The sequence below is a fragment of the Phasianus colchicus genome, chromosome 10 (genome assembly GCF_987193195.1).
Source record: "Phasianus colchicus chromosome 10, bPhaCol1.hap1.1, whole genome shotgun sequence".
Classification (NCBI taxonomy): Eukaryota; Metazoa; Chordata; class Aves; order Galliformes; family Phasianidae; genus Phasianus; species Phasianus colchicus.
In genome coordinates, this window is record NC_143445.1 from 1556338 (window position 1) to 1582820 (window position 26483).

At 41.3% G+C, this 26483-nt stretch overlaps 1 protein-coding gene across 6 annotated transcripts in view; it reads left to right on the forward strand.

Moving 5' to 3' along the window:
- LOC116236404 (glypican-5-like) overlaps positions 1 to 26483 on the forward strand; it is a 432491-nt gene that overhangs the window by 148638 nt on the left and 257370 nt on the right. For 5 of the 6 annotated variants that reach the window (XM_090146956.1, XM_090146957.1, XM_090146953.1 and 2 more), the window contains exons 4-6: positions 7279 to 7409; positions 11967 to 12026; positions 13881 to 14006. In XM_090146956.1, the coding sequence (XP_090003082.1) occupies positions 7279 to 7409; positions 11967 to 12026; positions 13881 to 14006 (317 nt within the window). The remainder of the gene's footprint in view (positions 1 to 7278; positions 7410 to 11966; positions 12027 to 13880; positions 14007 to 26483) is intronic. The other variant, XM_031605026.2, reaches the window with a different exon arrangement.

Sequence of the window (26483 nt, forward strand, 5' to 3'; positions counted from 1 at the left end):
TTTACCTTCTTTGCAGTGACTGGACCAGGCTGTAGCTTATACACTTAAAATTGACAGTAAGTGCCATGCCTGAACAGATTCCAGATTCCCACTTTTCATTATTCAATTGGCCTGTTTGTTTCAGAGGTATCTTGTAGATAGGTTTCTGATAGTAGTTATCCAGAGGAGATGGGCTAAGACAGAGAAAATTATCCTGTACTGCCATGGAAACAAATACATACAATGCAGCGATGCAGAGGGGCAGAGAAGAGCAGATATGCAGCCATGACTCAGTATGGACATAAAAGATGCAGCAAAGTACAGAGGCTAGCATGAATCCCTCTCAACCCACGTTACAGTAGAAAACTGAATAAGGGATAACAGAGTCAGCACTGCGTGGTATGATGCATTATGTGTGATTAAGGCTTTTGCTATTACCATGCCAGTATTAGGATTCAGTATTAGGATTTCTTTTGTCCTCTTTTTGTGTTTGCTTCATGTTGCCTCTGACTTATTTGTGGATTAGAAAGAGAAGAGCTTTATTTTACTACTGTGACATAAAACTGTTAGAGCAGATGTATAATCAATGAAAATTATATAAAGGAATATTATATAATCAAATAATATTAAGATGTTATAATAATGAAATAAGCAAGAGAATAGATAGGATGCTTACCCATATCATGGGCTCGCTCAGGAAACTCCAGTGGAGTGGATCTTCCAAAGAGAGAGAGAGATCCTTTCCCACTGGTAGTCAGCTCTTAAATGGGTCTAGGAGAGGTGGAGCCAGGCTCCACCCCTTCCTGCAGCACAGGTGAATTGCTTTCACCTGTGCTCCCATGGCTGACTCATTGCTCGCCTCAGGTGACTAATCAGAGGTTCAGGCCATGACTCAGCAGTTCCCATACACTCCACCCCTTCACAGCATGAACCAGTGATCAGGTTGACTAATGGGTAAGCTTTTCCTAACACAGAGACCCACTATATCACAACGCTTATACAATTTGCATCACGACGCATGTCTTGAATTGTACCAACAAGTGATGATTGGTGAACGTTGATATTCTTGAATTGGACCAGTGCTCGATGAAGTTACTAGAGGCATGCGGTCGTCAGGTGCAGGTCCATCTTATGTTCCATCAGTCCCATGTAGGCCATCACTGGGTGTCGCACGTGATCTGACTGTAACACTGGAACGCTTTGATGGCATTTTGTTCCTTCCAGTGATCCTGAAGGCTCGAAGACTCACGGGGAGTAATACAGATGTTTCAAGGGTACCAGGAGGGGAAGGTCTGCTCTCCAGGGCAAGATACAGGCCATATTTCTATCCTGGGTCAACACTTCCGCTTGTACTGGGGCACGTCCCAGCCGCCTGTACCACACCTTCTGGCCAGATATCTGTGGCTGCATAACTATGTCAGGCACCAGAGGAAGTGTCCTGATCTGCCATAGGGACATGATGGGGGTCCCTTTAGCAATGAAGATCGGAGTGTTGGCCACAATATCAGTAGGCCATGTACCTATTACTGGAGGGACTACTGAGCCTCCCACCTCCAACAGTCTCCGTCTCCCCCAAGGTGCAAGTAGGCCACACCACTTGGGTCCTATCTGCACCTTCCAAGGCCATTTTATCCTATGGGTGCCTGGTTCTAAGTTCTCAGGGGCAGGGAGCAGAATATTATTTTCATTGCCAATCTGGGGTCTTACCTGATAATCAGTGCCCGTAATTTGGATCCTAAGCGGGGTGGCCCATGTTGTCTGTAGCATTCTCAGGGCACTGGGTCTGCTGTCTCGGGGTCTTTCATTCAGGTCCCGCAAGGTTTCATACAGTCTTTTCGTCCACCCCTGCAGGGACTGGGAGTCTGTCTTCAGGGCAGCCTTAAGAATACCATTACAACATTCAGTGAGGCCAGCCCCCATTGGATTATATGGCAGGTGGAATCGCCATTCAATGTTGTTTTCTTCTGCCCAGCGCTGTATCGTTGCACCAGTAAAATGAGTCCCTTGAGGTGTCCTGTAGGCAGACATCAGTTTAGTCAGTGCCTTGATGCCTGCTTTGCTTTCGGTACTGGATAGGCCTGCAGTAGCCCACTTGCAGTGTCGATGCAGGTCAGGGCATATCTCGCCCCCTCAGACCGAGGAAGGGGTCCAGTGTAATTGACCCGCCATCGCTGGAGAGGATTGTGTCCTCTAGCAAGATGGGCTGTCATTTCAGGCAACGATCTCAGTCTCATCTTAGAGCAAGCGTCGCAATCCTGGCATGCCTGGACGACATCAGGTAGTTGGATGGGCAGCCCCCACATTTAGCAGCTGCCCACATTGTCTTTTGTCCTGCATGCCATAGCTTCTGATGTAACCAACAGGCAATGTTCTCAGAGGGTGAATTCTCAATCCATCAAACTTGGTCCAATGTGTCAGCTTTATCATTTCCCAGTGACCGTAGGGGCTGATGACATGGTAGACATATAGTCCTGTGTTTGACTGTATTCCATATGTCTAACCACATGTCTTTGCCCCAGATTGGTCAGGCATGGATAGTCCATTCCTGGGTGGCCCACTGTGCAATCCAAAGAGTGAGCCCGCAGTACACAGCCCAACTATCTGTACAAAAATTCAGAATACCATCACTGGGTTCCTTGGTTATAACCATCCACACGGCTCGCAGTTCTGCCCATTGGCTGCTCTGACCATCCCCCTCGTCAAACCAGATTGTCTCAGTCGAAGGATGCTATGCTATCGCTCTCCACTTGCTCGGGTTGCCCTTGCTGGACCCATCTGTATACCAGGCATCTTCAGGGATAAGATATTTTCCCCTCCTGAAGGGGACTCTTCTCTGGTGGAGCGACCAGTGTTTCTTTTGGTGCATCACAATGATAGGTCACTGGGCCTAGGATCTTCTGAAGCTCTTCTTTTAAGGGTGATGAAGACAGACTGCTCCTTTGGCTGAGGTAGGCGACCCATTGTGCGACTGTTTGTGCTTGGGCCACCCCTGTCTCAGGAAGGTGGGTCAGATCTTTCACCCATCCCTGAATCGGCAGAGTGGTCTTAACTATAACTTCAGCCATCTGGGTTATTGGCTCTACTGCCTGTAATGCTGAATAGGCAGCCAATAACTGTTTTTCAATCATACTGTATCTTTCTTCTGCTCCATGCCAGACCTGAGACCAAAAACCAATGGGGGTCCGAACAGAACTCTGGCGTTGCCACGGGCCCCAACCAAAGCCATCTTGAGTAACATGAACGTCCAACTCAGCTGGGAGGGTAGGATCAAATATACCCAATGCCTGGGCTTGTTTAACTGCCACTTTTGCCTGTTGGAAAGCATCCTGTTCTGTTCTGCCCCAGTCCCATAGCTGCCCCTTTTTTGTGAGTCTGTACAGTGGCCTTAGCAGCTGCGCTGCGTGAGGTATAAAGGAACGCCAGTAACCCAGTATACCTAGAAACTCTTGCAGCTGCTTTGATGTTGTAGGGACTGGGAACGCCTGAACCTTATCTATGGCAGCACTGGGTAGTACTTTGGTCTTTCCTGACCAAACCACCCCCAGGAATTTTACAGACAGGCCCGGACCTTGCACCTTTTGGGGATTTATAGCCCATCCCCTCTGTTGTAAATAGGCGGTTAATGAATCTGCCGCCTGCCCTACTGCCTCCAGTGAGTCGGATGTCAGCAGGAGATTATCAATATAATGATACAGATTAACATCATCAGGTTTTTCCCAATCAGCCAGGTCACGCGCCACTAGATTGCGACAATACATTGGTGAATGCACGTACCCCTGTGGCAGGACCTGAAAGGTCCACTGCCTGTCTCCCCACATAAACGCAAATTGATCTTGCGATTCCTCAGCAATTGGGATACTGAAGAACGCATTTGCTAAACCTAGGACACAATGATAGGTTTTTATCTCCCTACTCAACATATCCATTAGGGAGGCAATATTGGGTACGGCCACATGAATAGGCAGCGTGACCTTATTTAATTCTCTGTAATCTGTCATTCTCCATGTGCCATCTGACTTCCACACTGGCCATATGGGGGAATTATATGGGCTGTGTGCAGGTCTTATAATGCCCACTTTTTCTAATTCCTGCACCGTTCTCGATATTTCATCTTGCCCACCCGGGAGTCTGTACTGTCTTACATTAGTAATCCGGCGCAGTTTCAGCAGGCAAATAGGCCCATGTTTCGCATGGCCTCTTAATATTGCCTGCACCGCCCGGGTACTGATACATCTCTGTCGAAGTCTGAACTCTCCCACAGTTGTCTGGAGAGCCAGACCCCATAGAATATCTATGCCCAAGATGTACTCCTGGACTGGGGCAATAGATACCTTATACTCCCGGGGTGGGAGACGCCCAACCCCCAGTTTCAACCATGTTTGGGTGACAGGAATAGTCTGTCCCCCAAAACCAGCAATCATCACTGTCTCCATCAAATTTGGTCGGATCTCTGTAAATAACTGATGTTTCTGCTCCGGTATCCAGTAGTGCCATAACCCTTTGAATGTTTTTTCGGGACCAGTAAATCGTTAATTCTACATAGGGCCTCCAGTCCCGTCTGGAGGCCCTAGGGGGACTAACATCCCTCGTCACGCCATGAATTGAGCTATGTCCAATTCTTTTGCTTCCAGTGGCTCAGGCATTGTAGCCCGAGACACCTGAGGCGGCTTTTTTTTCTCCTATTACAAACAATGAAATCCTTTAAGTTCCATGTCATTGTTGGCATTCTCTCTATAACCTTTACCCTTGGCTTCTTAGGGTAGGTCTGAAATTTTTGGTTGTCCTTTACTTGTTTCCACAGTTGGAGAAGGATATGGTTGGGCTGGCCATCAATCTTAGCAAATTGGACGCAGCCCAAATTAAATCATTAAACATTTGTTTTCAGGAGACCCTTATGGGTCCCGATTGAGGAGCTCGGGTAGCCGGTATTTTGGTTTTAGTCACCAGCAAGACCTCGGCTTCTTCTAGTGTCCGAATGTTGCACCTATTCCACAGGCATTCTGTTTCTCCTAGGTCGGCCACTAACTGCGCAGCCTGCTGGACAACTGCTTCTGAGGCCGCTAGGGGATTTAATATAGAGACCAGAGTGCCATACAGATGGGAGGGAGCTTGTTGTATAATTAGGTCTCTCATCCCCACTGAGAATTTGACCATATCAGGGCCATCAAATGTGTCTTCATGAATTGTTTCCCTTACACCTAGTTCACAGATATAATTTTGAAGGTCCTCCATGGAGGACCACATCCCTGTATGTAAAGGAATGTCAGATTTATTGGGCCATACCATATGGCAGGCCACCATTAACCATTCATTATAGAATGGTTTTCATCAATATATTGATTACCTGCATATAGTCTCTGCCTGAGAGCAGGATGGGCGGTCATAGTAGCCAATTTGGCTATTTCCGGGCCACTCACCAGAACACTTTCTGCCCCAGAATCCCACAGTCTTAATAACCAAGCCGGCACACTTTCTCTAGGTTTCTGCTTAAGTCGCTGTACTGAGTCCATCAGTTCTGTTGCCATGTACAGCCAGGCTGTTATGTGCAAGTGGGTCTGAGCAGGGGGCTACTGATCAGGCGGCACCCCTGCCGGTCTGTCCTGTACTTTTTTGTTTTTTGAGTTGTAACAGGACACTTCAAGTGCATTTATCAAAATTGGAGATTCGAGATCTGATTTAGATTTTGTATTTTCCTGATCAACACAGTCAGTTGATTCAGGAGCCTGGTCATTGTCTATTGAAATACTATGAACTTGACCTATTGGAAGATGTAGAATTGTTTTTTTCCCTGTTAATAGGCCGAGTTCCTGTTCTAACTTTTCAATACAATCTTTTAGAAGTTCATTTTCATTCACTAAAGTATTATTCCTCATTTCAGCATTATTTAAAGCATTTAATAGCAGCCATGCCACTGTAGAAGCAGCTAATTGTCTTTCTCTTGTGACTAAAATATCTTTGACTAGTCCCTGAAAGTAATCTGCCAGGCAATATGGGGAGATGTTTCCCACAACACGTAGGGGGCCCCATTTTTCAATGATAGTTGCCAATTCATATAATGGGGATCCCGCAAACCCTGGGATCTGCCCTGGAATTATCTTATCTAGGGGGTAGTGTTCTCCCCCTTGAACCATTTACAGAAATTCCAAAGAAAGGACATAGTGTAAGTTATAGTACATTCAGCTTGCCTGCCTGGCTTACCAAGTATATAATCAATGAAAATTATATAAAGGAATATTATAAAATCAAATAATATTAAGATGTTATAATAATAAAATAAGCAAGAGAGTTAGGCACAGCGAGACAAAGAGAATAGATAGGAGGCTTACCCATATCATGGGCTTGCTCAGGAAACTCCAGTGGAGTGGAACTTCCAAAGAGAGAGAGAAATCCTTCCCCACTGGTAGTCAGCTCTTAAATGGGTCTAGGAGAGGTGGAGCCAGGCTCCACCCCTTCCTGCAGAACAGGAATTGCTTTCAGCTGTGCTCCCAGGGCTGCCTCATTGCTCGCCTCAGGTGACTAATCAGAGGTTCAGGCCGTGACTCAGCAGTTCCCATACAAACAGATAAATGTATCAGGATGGTAGAGCAATGTCAAATGCACAGTGCCCAAAGGATAAATGCATGCTTGTTTTCTTCCCTTATGAGAGACTTCAGGAAGGACATTAAGGGTATGTGGCTGAGCAGCGTTAGTCTTCAGGACCTAGGATCTCAGGCGCTAGTGATCCCTGTGGTGTTTTTTGGTTCTGTTTCTCCATGGAAAGAGCACTTACTGTATTGACAGTTATTTATTTGTGTTGAATTTTTCTACTTATTTTAAGGGAACATTGTCTTGTTAAAGGCTAGGAAGCTTGTTTGAGTATAAGCTTGTTCAAAATCCAAATAGGGCATAAGACTCTGCTCTCTCTACATAGGGCAGATGCTCCACTAAAATTTCTTGACCTTCATGCTCTCCAAGTATGTTTCTACATGAAAGTTGGATTTAGCAACACTTTCATCAGTCAGCTTTAAATTGATCTATGTAGAAATGTCACCATTTCAGCTTGTTTCTAGATGTGTTGTAGTCTGGTATCCAGTGACAAGTGCACAGTTGATGGCTTTCTGGTAACTGGCTTTTTTCCCTATAGCTCATCTGTCTGCAGACAGCTAGTTTCTAGATCCTGGAAAGTAGAATAATTTATTTCTGTCCCCTGGACACCTTCTCTTCTAGTAAATACCAACAACAAGGAGCAGGCTGACCCTTGGGGAATTAGAAATCATTTTCACTGTTCAAACAGTTTTTCTTTCCCTTTCTTTCATACAGGTTGATAAAGTGTGTGGACAGCCCAAACGCCAAGAAGGGAACCTGTCATCAGGCCATATAGTGCCACTGAAGAAAGCAACTGAAGCCCAGACGCTTGTATTGGCTCATGCTAGTCTGAACAATAAAAGAAGGTAACCCTAAGCAACAGCTGAATTCAGATAAACTCTGCCTCACAATTCATGCTAGTGGTTCCTTGTCCCATAGCCTTTAAGCCAGATACATAATTTTGTCATCCTGTCTATGTGTACTCCACAATTGCCATTGCTGATAGTTAGACAAATGTGTATGTGATATTGCATTGCAGATCTCTCCAAAAACAACAGGCCAGACTTGATGTCACTATTTAGCACCAAGGTGTTTTTATTTCCAGAAACTTTCAATGAAAATGATGAGAGCTTTTCCCTCCTAAAGTCTGAGTTTTTTCCACAGTTGAGTCTACATTACTTAAAATGCAATTGCTCAGGACCCAGAGGATGTAGGCTTACCCCAGGGCTGAGGTGAGAAGGGGAAATGGGTGGAGAGGAGAGATTCATTACCATGACACAAAGTCAGTGATTTCTCAGGGCAGAAAGAGCAAGTTCTCCCTTCTCATTGATGCAAGCAGTAAGATTCCTTGCAATCTGCCTGGTTCATTGCACAGATGAGGAAGAGCAGAACTACTTCTGTTCAGGATTTTGTGCCCATTTTGGCTTCTGTTCTTCAGCTGCATGCCATTTGAGTAACTAGAATGCTGAATTATTGCCACTGGCCTCAGTCCTGGTGTGAGCGTCCTTGCTCCATAGTTATCTGATCTTTCTTTTCACTTTCTTTCACTCCTTCCATTGCTCCCAGATTAGCTTTCTGCAAATGTGAAGGTGGGGGAAGAATGTCTTTGCAATTCATTGATGTTACGTGAATAGATATCAGAGCCAGCTGACTATAAAATCACTATGACATATTTCTGGCTAACAGGCTGTTTTCAGTAACACCAGTGTAATTCTGGAACAAAGTGAATGGAATTGTTCTGGGTATAAGCATCTAAAATTCCCAGGGAGTCTGTGTGTATCTCTGTATGTTGATAACAGCAGTATTAACATTTATATAGCCTGGGTCCTGGTGTCCATGTTGTGAAGATGGCATTTTTATCTGTTTTTATTTCAATTGTCACCTATCGTGAGAATGAGAAAAAATTATATAGGTAGGAGATAGCAGCATGCAAAGTTTTTTTTGAGTGATAGCAGTACTTTTATCCTTGTGTAATTTAAAACTGAAAATGTGCTAGGGCTTGGAACTAATCGGTTTTTTACAACGTACACAGAATATCAGAGAAAAGGGCATTAAGAAAATCAATAAATTCAGCAGAAATAATCCAAAGAATGGTGGTAGTTCTATTAACAAAATAGGCTTAGAATTCTATGGTTTTAAAAACATATCTTCTGTATAACTTCACTGGGACTTAAATCCAGGCAACAACAAAGGCAGAATTAACAGCCTGTTAAATAGTGACCTCTCACAGAAATTGGGAATTGGCGTCTTTAGTAGCATGACAGCAGTTCTTTTGCAGTTTAGGATCCCCTCCATACCTTTGGGATTATTTGAATGCTCACCTTTTAAAATGTAAGTGAAAAAGACTTTCTTTCCACTTAAGTGGAAAAGAAAATGTATTTGAACTATTCTCTATGGGTTAGACTTTCCCAGACTTTGTCTGTTCTCTAAAAATTACATTACCCCAAACATCTAAAGTGAGGCCACCCTTACAGAATTAGGATTAAGTGTTACTGAAATATAGCATCAGTAAGTACTGTGGATGCTCTTGCATCAAAAGTTAGTGATGCAGCCATAATTAGTAAAAGGTGGAGAATGTTTTCCAGAACTTGCAATAAAACATATAGCATAAAGTTTGTACATTGTTTCTGTGACTGTGAAACAGTAAAAAAAAAAAAAAAAACAACCACACAGTGAATGGCTTCTATTGTTTGCCATCTATCATTCAATCACGTATATCAATAAAGAGTAATTTTAGGCAATAAAATGTCATAATGATGGGTAAAATCATTGCTGCAGTGGGTTGTACAAAAGGCACTTAGTGACAGGTTACTGCTGCAGGGGATCTAGGTTATGAAAGTAATTATGTGAATCTTTCCTAGTGCTGTTCCTTCTGGCAATTTAAAAAATCAGGAGCAATAATGTCAGTTGTCTGTCAGTTTAGATCCTAGGTCACACTGGGATTCATCCCAGCTGAGCCCCAGGCTGCTTGTCTGTGTTGTACACAGCCCTCCAAATGATCCTTGTTTCAAATGGCATACAGAGCATGACTCCTTTATACAGTAAGGAAAGAAAATGAAAAGAAGAAAAAGAATGATTAAACACTCCCCAGGAAAACAAAAAGCGATGGCTCACTCTCTTCATGCACTAGAATAGTGCATTAAGCTCAAAGAACCAGTCAGGGCAGCAGCAAATCTGTGGGATGTACCCTTATAGATGCACTTAAAAACCTAGTACCAGTTTATACTTGCATACATACACTTGTTCTAAAGGTACTGCATCTTTGCTAAGCCAGTTATAGAATCAAGCTCCTTTTCCAAAGAGTCTGAGAACCTCTGGTTTCACCTGTTCATTGGAGCCAAAGCTTCCCAAGCATTTGTAAGCTAGGCCTGTTGAGATGGTTTCTCTTTGTTGAGCTGGGCTTTCTTCTGGCCCTGTGTCTTCTAGGGTCTGGTCGGAGGAAGTTCCACTCAAGGGAATCACCCTTTGCTGTGCAGTGCAGTGTAGTCCTGCACACTCCCTGAATTTGGGCAGCAGCTGGATCTGCTGGGGGCTTTCTGCTTCTCTCACTGTCACATGGGTTCCTATGAGATTTCTCATCTTTATTTTCCCCCACATCCCATTCCTATTTTTTGCTATGCAGCACTAAGTATCAGGAAGAAAATAACGTTAAGAAGATGAAATTTGAATAATTGCTGCATGATCTCCTAGCAAATCATCTCCTTGATTAAGCTGAGAAGTATGCATTTCTTAAAACCTTTTTTTTTCATTATGCAATAGTATTCAGTGATTAACTGAAGCCGTCAGAATTGGTGCTTCTGTAATTTTTTAATGTGGAGGTTACTAAAACATATAGTAAAGATGACAAGAAAATTGAAACCATATGATGGTACACAGAATGTACATGGCATGTACAGAATCTAGATCAGTAGATTGGAATGTTGTTGCTGAGTTCAGCACAATGTACAACACTGGACAAGGTTCAGACTCCTGGAAAATGCCTTTTGGCATTTCTTCTGTGTGCAGTATTTCCAGCCACTAAACACAGACTGGATAGAGATCTTTCTACAGAGTTCTGTTATGTTTGAGAAGAATACAACATGATATCAAGTCCCTAATTGAAGGAAGCAAGCTTTGAAATGATACTTTGGTGGTATTTCTTTGTTATTCTGTGAGCTTGTGGATGTGTCTTATACATCTTAAAATAAAATTTCTCATATCTTTGGGAAGGCTGGAAGTCAGGATCATCTCTTTTATTTGAAATTATCTGTTGGATCAGGCATCACATGGTTTTATTGAAATCTAAGTAGTAAGGTGCTAGTACAACATAATTGTTAGCACCGAATGCAAATGAATTTACTGCAGAGAAAAACAAAACATTTCTAGGTCATGAAGGCAGAAGTTTCAGCTGGTCCAAATTCTGCCTGATACAAATACTGATTTCTCTTTTTGACTGGCTGTGTTGGAAGCACTGCTTCCGTGGTGGTGGATGGCACCTGATGCTCATAGCAGGTCAGCCCTGTCCTGGTTCCCAGAAAACAGGATATGCTCTGGCAGGGTTTTCTGAGAGCTACTGAAGGAGGTGGAGGTACTGTCTCTCTCCAATAGGACTTAACTGGATTGGCAACTATCACTGAATCTGTTTGTTGGCATACTGTACTCCAGGTGTTGCCATTATGCTTAAGAGTACTGGTATAAGAAAGAGCAGAATGTGTTTTCAAGTCATTAAATTGCATCAGGATGTTAAAGACAGTATTATTTGAAGGACCTCTGATATCAGTGCCTAAAAAATGAACTTGCACTAAGTAACTGCCAGATTTTTTTTTCCAGTTTTTCCTCAGATACAATCCTAAAGCCCATATATTCTGCTTTGTAAAGTTGCTTTTTGCAGTCATTGATGCAGTCTGTCCAGAAATGAACAGTAGAAGATATCTGTGTATGCAGTCTTTGTTAAGAGAGCAAATTGCTCATTGCACAAGAAAGCAAGTTCTACTCATTTGTATCCCCTTTTCCATGACAATCGTTCTACACTGTTTCTCATTATTTCCCTATATAGCCTCATATATTTGCAGTTCTTCCATTTGGTATCGGTTATGGTTAATTTGAGTCCCACTGAATTTATTTTCAGCTTTTGGCTGTGTGCTGCATTTGTTATTGTGCTCTTACTTGAAAATGATCGAGAGAAACAAAATCTCTGTTGTATTTCTTCAGCATTACTTTGACATGTTTAATTGCATCTACACATTGGGAAAATCTCATGACAATTTTCCTCTTTATTTGTTTTCTTATATTATCCTATGCATGTGCTTGATGACCTTTCTCTCAAATAATTTTTACTTTTCTCTTTTGTTTCTCATTTTTTTTTTTCCCTCATTTGCCTGAACTCCTGCTTCTCTCCTACTCCCAATCTCTGATTGATGCTTATTCTCCCCGGCCAATTCCAGTTCTCTGCCTCTGAAAGCTTCAAAGAATGACAAATCAAGAAGTTTGAAAAAAATCTCTCGGTAAGGATGAAAACAAAGTGACATGCTTAGATTCAATGCTTTGCTCATCTCCATTGTAAGCTGCTCCTTTAGCTGTAATCTAGTAATTGGCATACCTTTGTGTGTGCTGATTTTATACAGCAAGACATTAGGAAACACTGCTTTCTCTGCCTAGCGTGTTTAATTTTATATTGATGAAAAGTAAATGCTTTCATTGGTTAAGACTTGCACATACAGATCTTCGTTTGCAAAGATGTTGTTTTAATATGTCAGAACCCCACTGCTGAAAAATTGGAGTTAAAGCCTCTTGGGGTGAGCTGAGTAAGATGAGCTTTAGCCTCTCTTAAAGGGGTGATTTTTAACTCCTTCAAAGGAAACTGCCTTTAGAGGGCTTAAAATCTTCAGCATCTGTGTCAGCTTTCCATAAATAGATGCTCTCAGGATGATTCTGTCCAAGAGGTGTCGTCCAGGCTTAACTTCAGTGTGTACATACACAGAGCTCCTGCTTGTGAGTGGTCAAGAGGCAGAAATACTGATTTCTTCCTTATAAAACCAAAAATTCCTATTCACTCTTTCCTCCACTTTCTTGCAGTGCTAGGGTAAGCTTGCTCCTTAGGACTATATGACGACTCATTTATCTAGAGTAGGATAGTCACATGTTAGACACATACGATGGCAAAAAAAAAAAAAAAAAAAAAATGGGGAAGTGAAAAGACTGTTATGTGGGAAAATAACCCTGTCTCAGCCTTCAGGATAGATGCGTAATAGTAGCTTTAAATGTTCTTTAAAGCACCTGTTACTCCCCAAAAAGTAATGCATCCTGACAGCTCATGTGCCAAATTCCACCCAGCTGCATCCCCAGGCACCTCTTCAGGACAGTGTTGTCCTGCAGCCTGACAGGAGAATGAGCCTTCCAAAAGGAGGCAGATAGCTCTGTGATAATTTTAGTGAATTTTTGTGTCCTCCTTACCAACGTTTTTAGCTATCTTATACCAAATAGGAGCTTCTGGATCTGTGGATAGAGGGTAATTTCTTGTATCACAGTGCTCCCAGTTGTGTGCTGAATTAACACTTGTTTTGTTACAGTGTGCAGTTTTTTGGCTGCCTCAGTCAGATACGTATTATGTGTATAACCAGATTCTGGAGGCAGCAGTTTAGCCACAAGGCATTTTTCTGTATGTAATCAGAAATGGGTTGTTTGCACAGGCCAGGAATTTTGGTGGTGCTCCAAAGCAGCAGACACAGCCATCTCTTGTGGGCATGTTGCCAGAGTTGATGGGAGAGAAATTTCTTTCCAGTATGAATGTGATGTGGATAGTGATTATGGGGAGGAAATGGCCCCACCACATCCCAAGGAGATGGCATTCTTTTCTCTTGTTCCATGTGTATTTAATGGCATATTACAGGTTTTGTCATGGGATGTTAGCTTTAGGAAGCGTTTTCCACCCAGGGGCTTATTGACAGTTCTTTATTTATCTCTCTTGTGTGCAGGGAAGGGAGAAGTATTTGATTCCAGTAATGGGGAAAAAGCAAAACAGAACAGCACCACTCTTTTTAGTGATGGTGTTTCTTTTCTTTTTTTTTTAATCTCTTGAGGCTATAGATGTGAATTTCTTTAAGATTTTGAAGTGTTAACGTTTCTTGAAACTGCTTTTTGTATGTGATAACAATGTGATGATAACATGTGATGACAAGTATGTGATAATGGATGATACGCAGTAGTAGAAATACACTAGAAATAAATTTTAATTAGCTTGGTTGACTTTTAATTTTTCTGTGGGATCTAAACTTTGATTTTCATAGAGAACTAAGTTTACAGGGGGCTTAAATCTTGTGTACGGTTCTGTTGTTAAATGTATTCTTCCTCCATTGCAGAGAATTCATCAATTACATGAAGCGATCCCGAACCTTTTATGCCTCTATAGCAGAAAGGCTGTGTGATGGAGACCTGGTAATGAGAGACAGCTCAACCTGCTGGAATGGAGAAGATGTTGTAGAGAGGTAATGTTACAACTGAAAGTTTTCTCTAATGGTAAAAAAGATTACTACAACTGTTTCAGCTGTTCTCAGCCAGTACTATCAGCATTAGGTTTCCCCTTCATACTGTTGCTTATGTGAACAAGGGTTTTCCTAACATATATGGTTCTTAATGCTGAGTTTTAGATACTAAATGTATTAAAGGTATCAAAAATATTAAATGTAGTGGAACACTTTCTTGAAGGGCTCTTTTGAGGGGTCATTCCCTTTTTCTATAGAGATCCTACCCTCTAAAACCAAATTGTAGAAAATCACCAGGCTTGCTTTGACAAAGTACAGTGACAGTAAATCAGCAGAGAATTATAGGTAAGGCAAGAATGTGAATTAATCAACATGGTTGTCTGGATATGAACAAAGGTGAGAGCTGAGCAACTTGCTTATCTGGCCTAAACACTGGACTGATATGGAGGGGAGATGTGCTGATTAACACCTCACCCGAGGCGTGCTGGCAATGGCATCAATGAAAGATGCCTGGAACGGGGCCGAGGTGTCCCAGCCTGCTGTTGTTCCAATGAAGGTGTCAGTTTGGTGAAGCTGGGAGAGCAGCCCCACCTCTGTACCAGACACTGGCCTCAACCCACACTTAATTAACAATGCAAGCCTTCTTCTAGCATGCCTTTTAGCACACTGATTCAGTCTCACCTCATTAAGAGCATAAATCTGGCCCTCTGACAGTATTTTGCTGAGAAGAGACACTGCATTGATCTGGACTTATCTATGGGTCGGACCCATCCTCCTGTCCCCAATAGCAGGATCACCTCTCCCAGTAAGATACCAAGATGTTGTGTCTCTATAACTGCAGATGATACCCGGGTGAATTGTTAGGTAATTACTGGCTATTCTTGAGGTACTAGCGCTAGGTAAATGTGGCTAGTGAGCTTATCAGTGTCAGTTCTCAATCTGTTATCTGTCACCTCAGTAAACTATCTATTTTTAACTCTATGAGCCATTTCCAAGTGAAAGTCCTTGAGAGATCTCTGACGGGTGTTGACTCTGGTAAGTGGCTCTACGCATAATCCATTAGACATAAACTGTCGACCATGCCTGGGACTAAGACTGAGCCTCGCTGCACTCAGATTCCAGTAGGCATAAAAAAGCCAGGGGCTGCTTTCTGAGCGTGGTGGCTTGGCGAGAGGGCTGCCCCAGTGAGCTGCGCGTCAGTCAGATTCGCACCCTTAAAGCAACAGCAAGAAGTACCTCTGCAACTGACTCTAATTTCCTTCCAGTCTGCAGTTTATACATTCATTAATACAGAACTGAACATTGTCTTTATCCATAGTGAAAAAACAGGCTTTTCCTGTAAAGGTGTGAGAAAAATACAGTGACAAGGTGGTGATATACTGAAGGATTTCCCTGCCATTTCCTTTGAATGTTTCTGAAACAGCACTTAGAGTAACAGCTCCTTTTGGAATTGCCCAACATTCTTACCAGAGAATACTCTGTGGGAGTTCCTACGAAACACAGTTAATAAATGCACTCTTATATTCTGGAAGCACTGTAGGATGAAGGGAACTTCCTAGTTCTCTAGCTTTTTTTTCTCCTTTTGTATTTTCTGACTTCCCCACCACTCGCAGCCTTCACAGGCTAAATTATTTGCTGTCATTTCTGTTACCCTGATTAACGTGAGACAAAAAGAGGCATTCGGAATGTAACTGTAGCTGTTACTATCGCTGTCAAAGTGTATGTCAGTTTGTATAGTGAGAGTTGTTTGGCTGTGTGCCAGTGAATATTTTCCAGAGATGTCATTTCGTTAAAACAGAGATGTGATGTGAGATTGTGTTGGCTTTCACAATTTCCTTTTAAAGTGCATTTTGTAGTCTGTAGCAGTTCTGAAGGATAAAGTTCTAGGTTTCTGTTTTCTTCCATCAAAATGATTTTCATTATTGAAAAAATTGTTTTCTAGAAAATGTGGAATTGATTTCAGCATGGAACAAATGCTGCAGTTACAGGCAATTAAAAGGCGTTTGGACTCCCACACAGCTCTGCTTAAATTTTTCATGTGTAAATAATTTCAGCTGATTATGTTTAAGATATGTGTGATAAATGCATGTCTTACACATTCTAAGATAACTTTAGATGCTAATGTTTCAGTGTACGTAGTGGTGTACATATTAATTGTAGTACCATATATTAGAACAGTATGGCAGTGGTGCAATATTCTAAATTTTAATGTATAGTGATAGTAACAGTGATTAAGGCTTTTAGCATAAGACTAGCAAAGAAGAAATGGGGACAATAACAGTATTTCTAATCAGTGTTTCCATTTCAGAGTCCTTTGTGTTGGTAATGTTGCTGTGCCAACAGCTGACTTCTAGAACTAACAGCCTTCTCCTCCGGGAAAAAAAATGCGAGAAGCAAAACAAAACAACAGTGACTATCTGAACAAAAACACTTAGTTTCAGTTTTGGTCTTCTATTTTGAATAGAAATAACAATTCTGCTGTTGTTTTTGGGAGTTTTTTTGTTTTTTTGTTTTTTGTTTTTTGTTTGTTTGTTTTCCCCACCTCTGCCAGTCTGTAGGTTTTGCAGAGCGAGGTGCATGGAGAAAAGCTTTTGATTTGAATAAAGTATGAGGCTAGGAAAAAAAGCAGTAGGGAAAAGACTAATGAGCCCATATGTTTTGGTGTTGTTGTTGTCTTTTTTTTAACCACCAAACCATGAAATAGAGATTTGTAGCTAACATATTTCCCATATTTCTTGAGCAGATTAGGAGGAAAAAAAAAATAATAATCATGCTTTGAGCCAGACTGCACTGTGTATTCATTTATCAGTTGTGTCACAGTACTGATCGTTTTAGGAGGCTCTCTGAGCAGCCTGCACTGCCAGCAGCACTGTACAGCACCACAAACATGGCACCGGCTAGCTGGCAAATCTTAGTCCTCTCATCATGTGTTTGACAGACTGGACTTGACACCAGTTCTGCCCATAAGAGAACTAAACCTTATGCCCTGGTGATGCCTGAAGATGCGTTTCTCTTTACTCTTTCTTCTTTCCCAGGAAATAAGCACCAGCAATAGTAAATAGCACTGAACTCAAAATAGAGCCTTATTCTTAACTGAGAAAATAGATCTCTTCAGTTAATCTGGTGCATCTTGCATGAAACTGAGTCTTGTTACTCAGGATGTGAAAATGGCAAAAGCCACAGTGGGTTTCCTTAAAGATTCTTGCATTTCATAGTGCTGTTTGAAAGCTGAGTGATACCTGTGTTACATACAAATTGGTGCTCTAAGTCTTCAGGAAAAACAAATTCAAACTTCTAAAACAATTTAATGCATGTCCGCAGCCTGTAACAATATGAAGTTGCTACTCTGAAATGGAGATCTGACGTGCAGTTAGTAAAGAGGCTACTCGTGTTCTGTCAGTGGATATGAAAAACAGATATTAAAAATATGTTTTTTAATCTGATTATACAAGGGCTACTCAGAAAATAATGCCTCCTATTTTATGATGTTGGCCCACAACTTCAGTGGCAGATGTTGCTGGTATGGCAATAGAAACTGAACCTTCCCATCTGTATTCCATTACATGTTGTTAAGGTGTGACAGATGGCAACAGAGGGGCAGTCTGACAAATGGCATCTGACGTGGAAGTGTGTATGGAGCAAAGGTGTGGAATTTAATTCCTCCATGCAGAAAAAAAGTCACCCATTGACATTCATTGACAATTACTGAATGCTGATGGACGCCAGTGGGTGTAGCACAGTGAGGCTCTGTGTCATGCATTTCAGCAGTGGCAACAGCAATATGAAAGACAAGTCAGATTCAGATGGCCATGCACAGCTGTCGCATCACAAAATGAGGAGGGTCTCAATCAGCTCATCTGTGCAAATCAGCAGATTATGACCAGGGAACTGTGTACTGAACTGAATATTGTTGTCAGTGCATTGGAAACGGTGGTGGCAGTGTTGGAATATCACAAAGTTTGCACCATGTGGGTCCCATGAATGCTCACACAGGAACAGAAAGAATACCATATGCAGGTTTGTCAGAACCTACTGAATCAATAGGAGGCTGAAGATGACATTTACCTGGATGACATCATTACTGGTGCTGAAACACAGTGTCACCACTACAAGCCATAGTCATAATGACAGTTCAAAGAGTGGTGACACATGAATTCCCCATTGAAGAAAAAGAAGCTGCCCTTGGTGGGTAAAATTATGTGTACTGTCTTTTAGGATAGGAAAGGGGTGATCCTTCTGAAACCCAGACAAACCATCCACTCTGACCACAACACAGACACTAACTAAGCTGAAGTCTCAAACTTACAGAGCCAGAGAAGAACACAGTTTCTTTCTCTTGCAGCACAATAATGCCAGGCACCATACCAGTTTGTAGACCACAGAGCACATTGCCATTGTTGGCTGGACTGTCCTACACACTCAAAGTATAGTCTGAATTTGGCACCTTCTGACTTCCAATGAGAGATGGACTGAGTAGACAGCATTTTCATAGCAAAAGCACCATCATAGTAAGTGTGAAACAGTGGGTCACCTCCACTGATGCAGATTTTTACAAGTGCAGCATGCAGCCTCTCATTCATTGCTGGCAAAAATACATAGCTAGTGGTGGTGACTATGTAGAAAAAACTGTTTTGTAGCTGAGAATTTGTTCTATCAAATAGTGTTATTGTGGCTTTTTTTAATCTGTTACAGTTTCCATGGAAATAAATAGAAGGCATTACTTTTGGAGCAATCTATGTAGTACTCTGGATTGGATTTCATAATGTTTTAAGCAATGCAACAGTAGGCAAAATAAAGTTTGAGCTGCCAATAAATACACAGTAGAAAAGTATGGTTGTTTCTGCTGATATGAAGCTATGCTTCTGGTCTGCTTTCTAGATGAACAGTGAAACACAGCTCTTCTAGCAGTCTTCTAATGTCATTTCTGGAGTTTTGAAGACAAATGTAGTATCTTTCTGTTAATGGCTCTTTTAAGCAACTTGGTCCTGGAACTAGATTCCATGTAAGGAATAGTATAGTCTGTGGGGCTAGTAGTATATAAAGTGCTCAGAGAAGAATAAGCTAGAACAGAAGAACTGAAAATAATACTTTATGAATTGAAGTAAACTTGTGGATATTGCCATACTTTAACTTCTCTTTCCTGCAAGTGTGTCAGAACAAAATTTCAACACCATGTCAGAGAAGAGATAAGAAGTTGACAGTATGAACTATCATATAGTGCCAGAACACCTACCACCTCTAGAAGAACTAAAGAGCTAAATAGCTGAATTACTCATTGTGGTGCTGCATTTCTTAAAGACTACATCAGTAGCAAACAATGGAAAGATGTTAAGCGTGAAGTCTTTATTGTCTTTTAATAGCAAAATTAGGGTTTGAGGAAGGCGTGGTTGATAAACTCAGTAAAAGTACATAACAGCATAATCTGGAGAAATTATATGAAGGTAAGAGTAGGATCAGTGTATAATCAAATGAATGCTATACTCAGGGGAAGAATCAGTGTGTTGAGAGTCTTCAGAAGGAGATAGTGATCTACCCTGAGTACATGCTTGTTGTGCTTGGATTTCTGATAGATGCTCAATAAGGTCCTTCACACAAGACTGGCAGAAATTAAAATGGGGGTAGGAAATCGATGGTATAAGCTGCAATAGACAGAGGTCACCAGTGACACTGCACAGGGATTTGTGTTGGAAACTGTGTTGTTCGTCTGTCATCAAAGTCTGTGAAGGGTGGTATATAGGGAGATGACAGCATGTGCTGATGACATTAAGTTATCCTTGGTAATAGAGGTAAGGGTCAACTGTAGTTAATTGTGGAAGGAACTCATGATATTGAATGACTAGGCGATAAAATGATATAAGAAATTCAGAGGCAAGTACAAAGTGATTGATGAGAAAAAAAATCCAAATGTCAGATACAAAGCAGTGGGTGCTGAGGTGGCTGTCACTGCTCCCAGTACATGGTTTGAGTGTCTGTCTCTCAAGCTCAGAATTGTATAACCCAATAGAAATGTATGGTGGGAGCAAAGAGGAGGCTCAAGGGTTGGATCCTGTGTGAGTAATTAAGGCACTTCAACCTGGAGCAGAAAAAGCAGTAGTGAGAATTTGATAGGAAATTTGGCTATTAGGAGAGCAACTTGTAAAACAGCTCAGCAGATAGAGGAAACCAGGTGTCATGTCCAAGCATATTTCTCTAGTTGCAAAATGTTAGACAAAAGATTTTCTCCGATGATCTTTAGGCAATTATTTCCGTGGACTTTCTGTGGTAGCTGAACTGCAAGAACCTTCCTCTCTCCAGAAATAAAATATCTTCAGCTAAATTAAATGCTGGCATTGAGTCACTTTCTCTGTTCTCCCTAGATGTGGTAGCTAAACTGCATTTGCTGATCCCAAGCCTCATGATCATAAATGATAGACTAGTGTAATACAGTACCCAAGAAATTTCCTCGTAGCTCATCTTGGGACTTCTTGTTGTTAGAGTTACATATTTGGACAAAACTCATCCAAGTTTTTTTTTGTTTTGTTTTGGTTTTTTTGTTTTTTTTTGGTAAAGTTTAATGTTTTGTGAAGTCTGGCTGCAGTAGAGTAGCTTTAGGAGAGACTGATAGTAGTGAATGGAAAGGAGATATGGTTTTGCTGGCTTTCTTTTGGGGTGTGCCTATGTAGAACAGGTGAGTAATCCTGACTTGGAAATAAAGAATGTTGGGATGTGAGTATTATATTAAAATTAGATTATCATTTAGTCTCTCAGTCTGTCTACTTATTCCTCACATCTTCTATTTCAAGAGAGATAAAGCAGTCATCGATTATAAATAGATAAGCAGTGATCTGTATACAGAAAAAAATAAAATATTGTGAGCATAGCTGGTGTTCATTATAGCGAACCCTATGCTTTGCAGCTCCCTCCCACTTTTTCCATGTGGCTGTGACATGACCAACCTAGTGGCCTTCTCTGATGGTCTAACACCTGATAAGTGTCCCTATCAGGACAGGGGAAGAACCATGGATATAATCTGTTTTGGACTTCAGTAAGGCCTTCGACGTGGTTCCCCACAACATCCTTCTCTCCAATTGGAAAGATGTAATTTGATGAGTGGACTGTTCAATGGATGAGGAACTGGTTTTGAGATTGTACCCATAGTGGTGGTCAGTGGCTCCATGTCTGGGTGCAGGTCAGTGAAAAGTGGTGTCTCCCAGGGGTCAGTACTGGGACCGGTGCTGTTTAATGTCTTCATCAGTGACATTGACTGTGGGACTGAGTGCACCCTCAGGAAGTTTGTGGATGACACCAAGTTCTGTGGTGTGGTTGACATGCCTGAGGAATGGGATGCTATCCAGAGAGGCCTAGATAGGCTGAGCAATGGGCCCAGGAAACCTCATGAGATTCAAAAAAGCGAAGTGCAAGGTTTTGCACCTGGGCAACCTCCACTACTGATACAAGCTGGGCGACGGAAGGAGAGAGCACAGCCCTTCCAAAAATGACTTGGGGGTACTGGTGGATAGCAGCTGGACATGAGCCAGAAACTTTAATTGCCTCAAATAGTAAGTACGTGGAGGCTGTAATTTATATATATATATATACATATATATATATATATATAAAGTTTATTAAAAAATTACAAAAACACAATCTGTTGGTAAAGCTACTTTCTGCAGTACTTCAGAGTTGTCAGGCTCAGTGCTGGCTCCTAGGCTTGCTGCTTTCCCTTTCCCATGCGGAGAGCCAGGTTGTGCCTAATGAGAGCACAGCAGGTACTGGCCTGGCTGCAGGTGGTGATCTGAGTCCAGGCTCCTGGCTGCTTTTGATTCTGTATTTTACATTTACAAAAAAAAAAAAAAGAAAAAGAAAAAAAAGAACATTGTCAACCTTCAACCTTCACATAAGTCTGCATGGTGAAAAAACAAGGTTTGGTAGAGAAATTGCTCTTCATAAAATGCGAAGCCAAATCATGACCATGACTTCCAACAGCTTTTCCTGCCTAAAGGGCATGACAGTGAGACATTCTACAGGGTAAGACAATACAGTAGATAAGGAATTAGTTTTGAGAGTTACTGCATCTTGATACCTAACTGTGGAACAGATTGGAAGTTTCTGTGGCATTAAGTGGTTTAAGGGTTTTTTTTATTTTTACATATTTTGAGTAACAGAATTGCTGGTGGCATCAAAATTTTTTCTTCAAAACTCATTGTCAAGTATGTGGTTGTTTCGTACTTACACAAATGCAGATGAAGAGGTGTTCAATTAAACAGGAGCTTGGGCTGGTGTCAAAATACTTTTCAACAGTAGAGAGTTAGGAATGCGTGAAATGAAGACTACATTTACCAACTGCTGATTTTTTTTTAACGTCTCAACAGATCTCAGGCAATTCTCTCATTGCATTTTAGCAGTCCCATGTCCAACACTCATTTGAATAGCCAGAAGACATTCTGGTGGGCTGAATCTCCAGAAAGCAGCTGAAGATAGTACTGTGGCCTTCTGATCTATACTGCACTTGTAAAATGACATCAGTAAAGTCATGCAGAAATAGGATATTGTGTCAAGAAGGAATTAACGTTCCTGGGATATTTTTTTTTTATTTGCCATTTTCATCAAAATATTTCCAAAGAAACTGGGAAGCTGTCTTAAATCCTAGTGATTATTTGGTGTCTCATCATGAATATAAAAGATAAAAAAATGAATATAAAATAAAAAAAGAGGAATTCTCTGTCTATTGCTTAAAATTCACAGCCTTTCAAGAAAGTATGAAATTAGGATCATATACAAAGTATTTTCAAATATGGAAATATTGAAGAAGGAGAGAAAAAGGGAAAGAATTATCTTAGTTCCTATGCATCTTCTTTCCTCATTTTAGTTAATTGTTTTTAGACAGTCAGGTTATCCCATCAAATCCCCCTCAATTGCTGTAATTTTTACTCTTAATTGAAGCTGTTTGCATGTATGTATGGGCAGGAATTGCTATGAGTGTTAGAAAGAGCTGCTTTAACTCTAATGTAAGCCATTGTAATATTTGTTGCTGTTGTAATATTTTTCTGTTACCCTTTGGTTTGTCAGGCTTCACAGTTGCTGAGCTCTTGCCATTCCTAAGTTGTAACCTGTGTATAAAAGTTAAATGGGGAGGTTACACTCACCTTTATTTGGAGTGGGAAAAAACTATGGTACTAAGCAATTTTGTAATAGCTGTCTCTAATTCAAAAGGAGATTTCCCAAGTTTGCAAAAGAAATGGTCCTTTTCTTGTGGCCAATTAGTTTGATGTGGAATAATCTTAATGATTTTTTCATCACTAGAGTAATTCTGTTGGTGAGAGGCAGCCTTCTGTTGCACAAATGCAGATCCCATCTTCATTTCAGATGTGTCTCTTTTTAAGATTTAAGGGAATATGTTATTTGGAGTGAGTTTTTCTGAATGTGGCAGTTTTTGATACTGATGTGGCATGAAAATGCTTGAGACAGGCTTAAGTCTTCATTCTCATTTCTCCAGTTCAAAGGATTTAAAAGATGATAACAATAAATCTATATAACTGAAGCCTGAAACATCTTCCTGTTTTTTGGAGTTGGGGGAGCTACTTTTACAGTAACTGCTTTTCAGCGTGGAGCCCCTTTGGAAATTAGAGATATAATGTTGTGTGATTGAAAACTTCCATTTAAACTAGATTTTTAGCTGGATTACTGTGAATATGAGAAGGAGGTTTTGTAACACCCTGTTTTGATTCCATCTTTTGTTCTGTTCTTTTCTTGTTTTTCTTGGAATTTTGTATTAAATGGGGGGATTATGGGACACCTCTCTACAGGCTTGAACAGATCGTGTCACGGGTTGTTAGGCTCTGGAGGCCTGTGTAAGCTGGCAGAGAAAGGAAGTAGCAAATCAGTGACTTTCTTTACTCAAAATGTTTTCCTTTAGAGACTTTCAACTTTTATGAGTTTAGCACTTTCTTTGTCCCTTTTCTCATTTCCTTAGGCTCTAGCAAGCAGCCATCTGGATATGGAGAACAGAGAGGATCATTAGAGGTCCGTTCCAGCACAAGCCACTTAAGTGTTCATTTTCTGTTATTCTTGTGCCATCAGTGTAAACAGTTTCTGGAGACATACTCATTGCTGCAGTTTGCAAAGTGCTTTTGCTTTGTGCGGTGTTTTGCAGTTTTTGGCTTATTTTCCAAGACTTCTAAGATTTTGGTTATGTTTTCTTTCTTCAGAATCCTGTAGAATAAAGCAAGTACCCTATGTTGCAACAGACCATTTAAGACACAAATTTGCCCAAGCTTAACCTTCAGAGTGATGCAGAGCTCTTACATGCTTCAAATAGCATGTTGTGTCCTTTCACTGGGACACGTGGGGAGAGAGTATTACAGTTCTTTGCCATGCAGGCATGTAAATGTAAATAAAACTGCTGACTACCCTCTGCACAGCCCAGTCAGTCAGGGAGAGATGGCAGCCGTCAGTAGTGCTGCTCACTGCATGTGGCCAGGGAATCCTAGTTTGGGACTCTGCTTGCCAGCAGGAATAAACAAGCAAGCAATACTAGGACAACTAACATAGCCTCAAGGCTCAAGATTTGGGAAGGGGACAGGCTTTCCAAATGTGACTGATCATAGTGCAGAACAGGAGCAGACGGAGACGTCTTTCTATTTTCTGGTCCAAAGTTTGCAATGTTTGTGCAGTTGCATATCATGCCCTTTGCTTTAATACTGGTGACCTATGAAATACAGGCAGTGGTCCAAAGCAGGTTGATTACAGGGAGTGCTGGGTAGAACTGAGGTGAATACGGAAACCAGAGACAATTCAGGTCTAATTTAGGTTTTCTGTACCAGCTGTTTAGTTGAATAAATCACATAGGCATATTCAGACTTGATGACACAAGTTTGAATTTACCGCGTGTTTTTTTAATGTCTGTTCTGAGAACATTTCAGTGTACTATACATTTAAAGACTCTCAGAAGCGTTTATGATGCACTTAAGTATAGAGTGTAAAAATATGCTGTTGGTAAATCTTGTCCTTCTGTGTGAGGAAGAAAAAATCTGAAATTTGACTTACTGCAGAAGAACTTCCCTGGGCCACTGGCAGGTGTTTGAGAAGTGCTGTGAGAGACCGTGTCTAAGGCTTTGCTGAAGTCTAGGTAGACTACATTGACAGCCTTTCCCTCATCTACCAGTCTGGTCACCCAGTCGTAGAAGGAAATGCCATTTGTCAAGCACGACCTGCCTTTCATGAACTGGTGCTGGCTGGGCCTGATCCCCTGGACACCACACACATGCCGTGTGATCTCACCCAAGATGATTTGCTCCATTACTTTCCTTGGTACCGAGGTCAGGCTGACAGGCCTGTAGTTCCCCGGATCCTCCTTACGGCCTTTCTTGTAGATGGGAGTCACATTAGAAAGCCTTGCCTTTCATTGTAATTCATGCTCTACATGTGCTCTACAACATATACTTATACATGTATATACATATATACATATATATGTATAACATATATCCATAAGAGTTTTTATCCATTCGTCTGAAGCTGACTAAACTGGCTCTGTTGCCCATGCAGTGCCAAGCTGCAGAACATGAAGGAAGGAGGTAAGGAGAGTTGTAAAGATATTGATTGAGTAGTGGAGGTAGGGCTATGTGGAGGTCAGATGTGTATAAAACAAGTTGAGGTAATGGAGCAGCATTTAGCCAAGAGATGCTGGAAATAAAACAGCTAAGGGGGTGCTTAGCTGATTGGAGTAATTATTTCTGAGAATTCCTGTTGTAGAGCTTCCACCATCAGGCAGAAAAGGCCAATCTCTGTCTTCAGGCAAAGGCACAGAAAGCCACATTCAACTCTGTGGAATTCCTCTGAATATATGCTTGATTGCAGAGGAGAGTGTTTCTAGAATTAGGGCTTTGGGATCAGTTATAAAAGACAGAAGAGCCAATATGTTTAATGTGCCAATTCTACTCTCTCTGGCTTTATATTTAGGAACATTTTGCAAATTGCAGTAAAGTCCCATGAATTAAAAATGTCATTAGAACCACAGCTTCATTCAGCTGCGAAGGGAATTCAGGAGGTGTTTAGTCCAACCTCCAGCTCAAGGCATGGGCATGTGTGAGGTCAGAGCAGGTTCCCTGGGGCTTTATTCAGGCTGGTCTTGAAAACCATCAGTGACAGAGACTGCATGAGCCCTCTGAGAGACACAATCCGCTTTTTCACTGTCCTTGTGGTGAAAAATATTTATCTTATGGTCAGACTACCTACTTTCAAATTTCGTCTGTTATTTCTTGTGCTTTCACCTTGCATCATAGTGTTTTTGAACCTGAAAAACTTGACGGTTACACAGACAACAAATAATAGATGTCAGTGCTTAGCAGTCTCTCTTAATAGTTGTCATATGCACTGGGAGATGCAACAACCTGCATTGCTGTCTATTTTTATAAAGAGAGAGACTTCACTAATGATGGAAGGAAACAATTTTGTTTCTAATGAAGAACATTATGCACAATATGAGATCAGAACTGCATC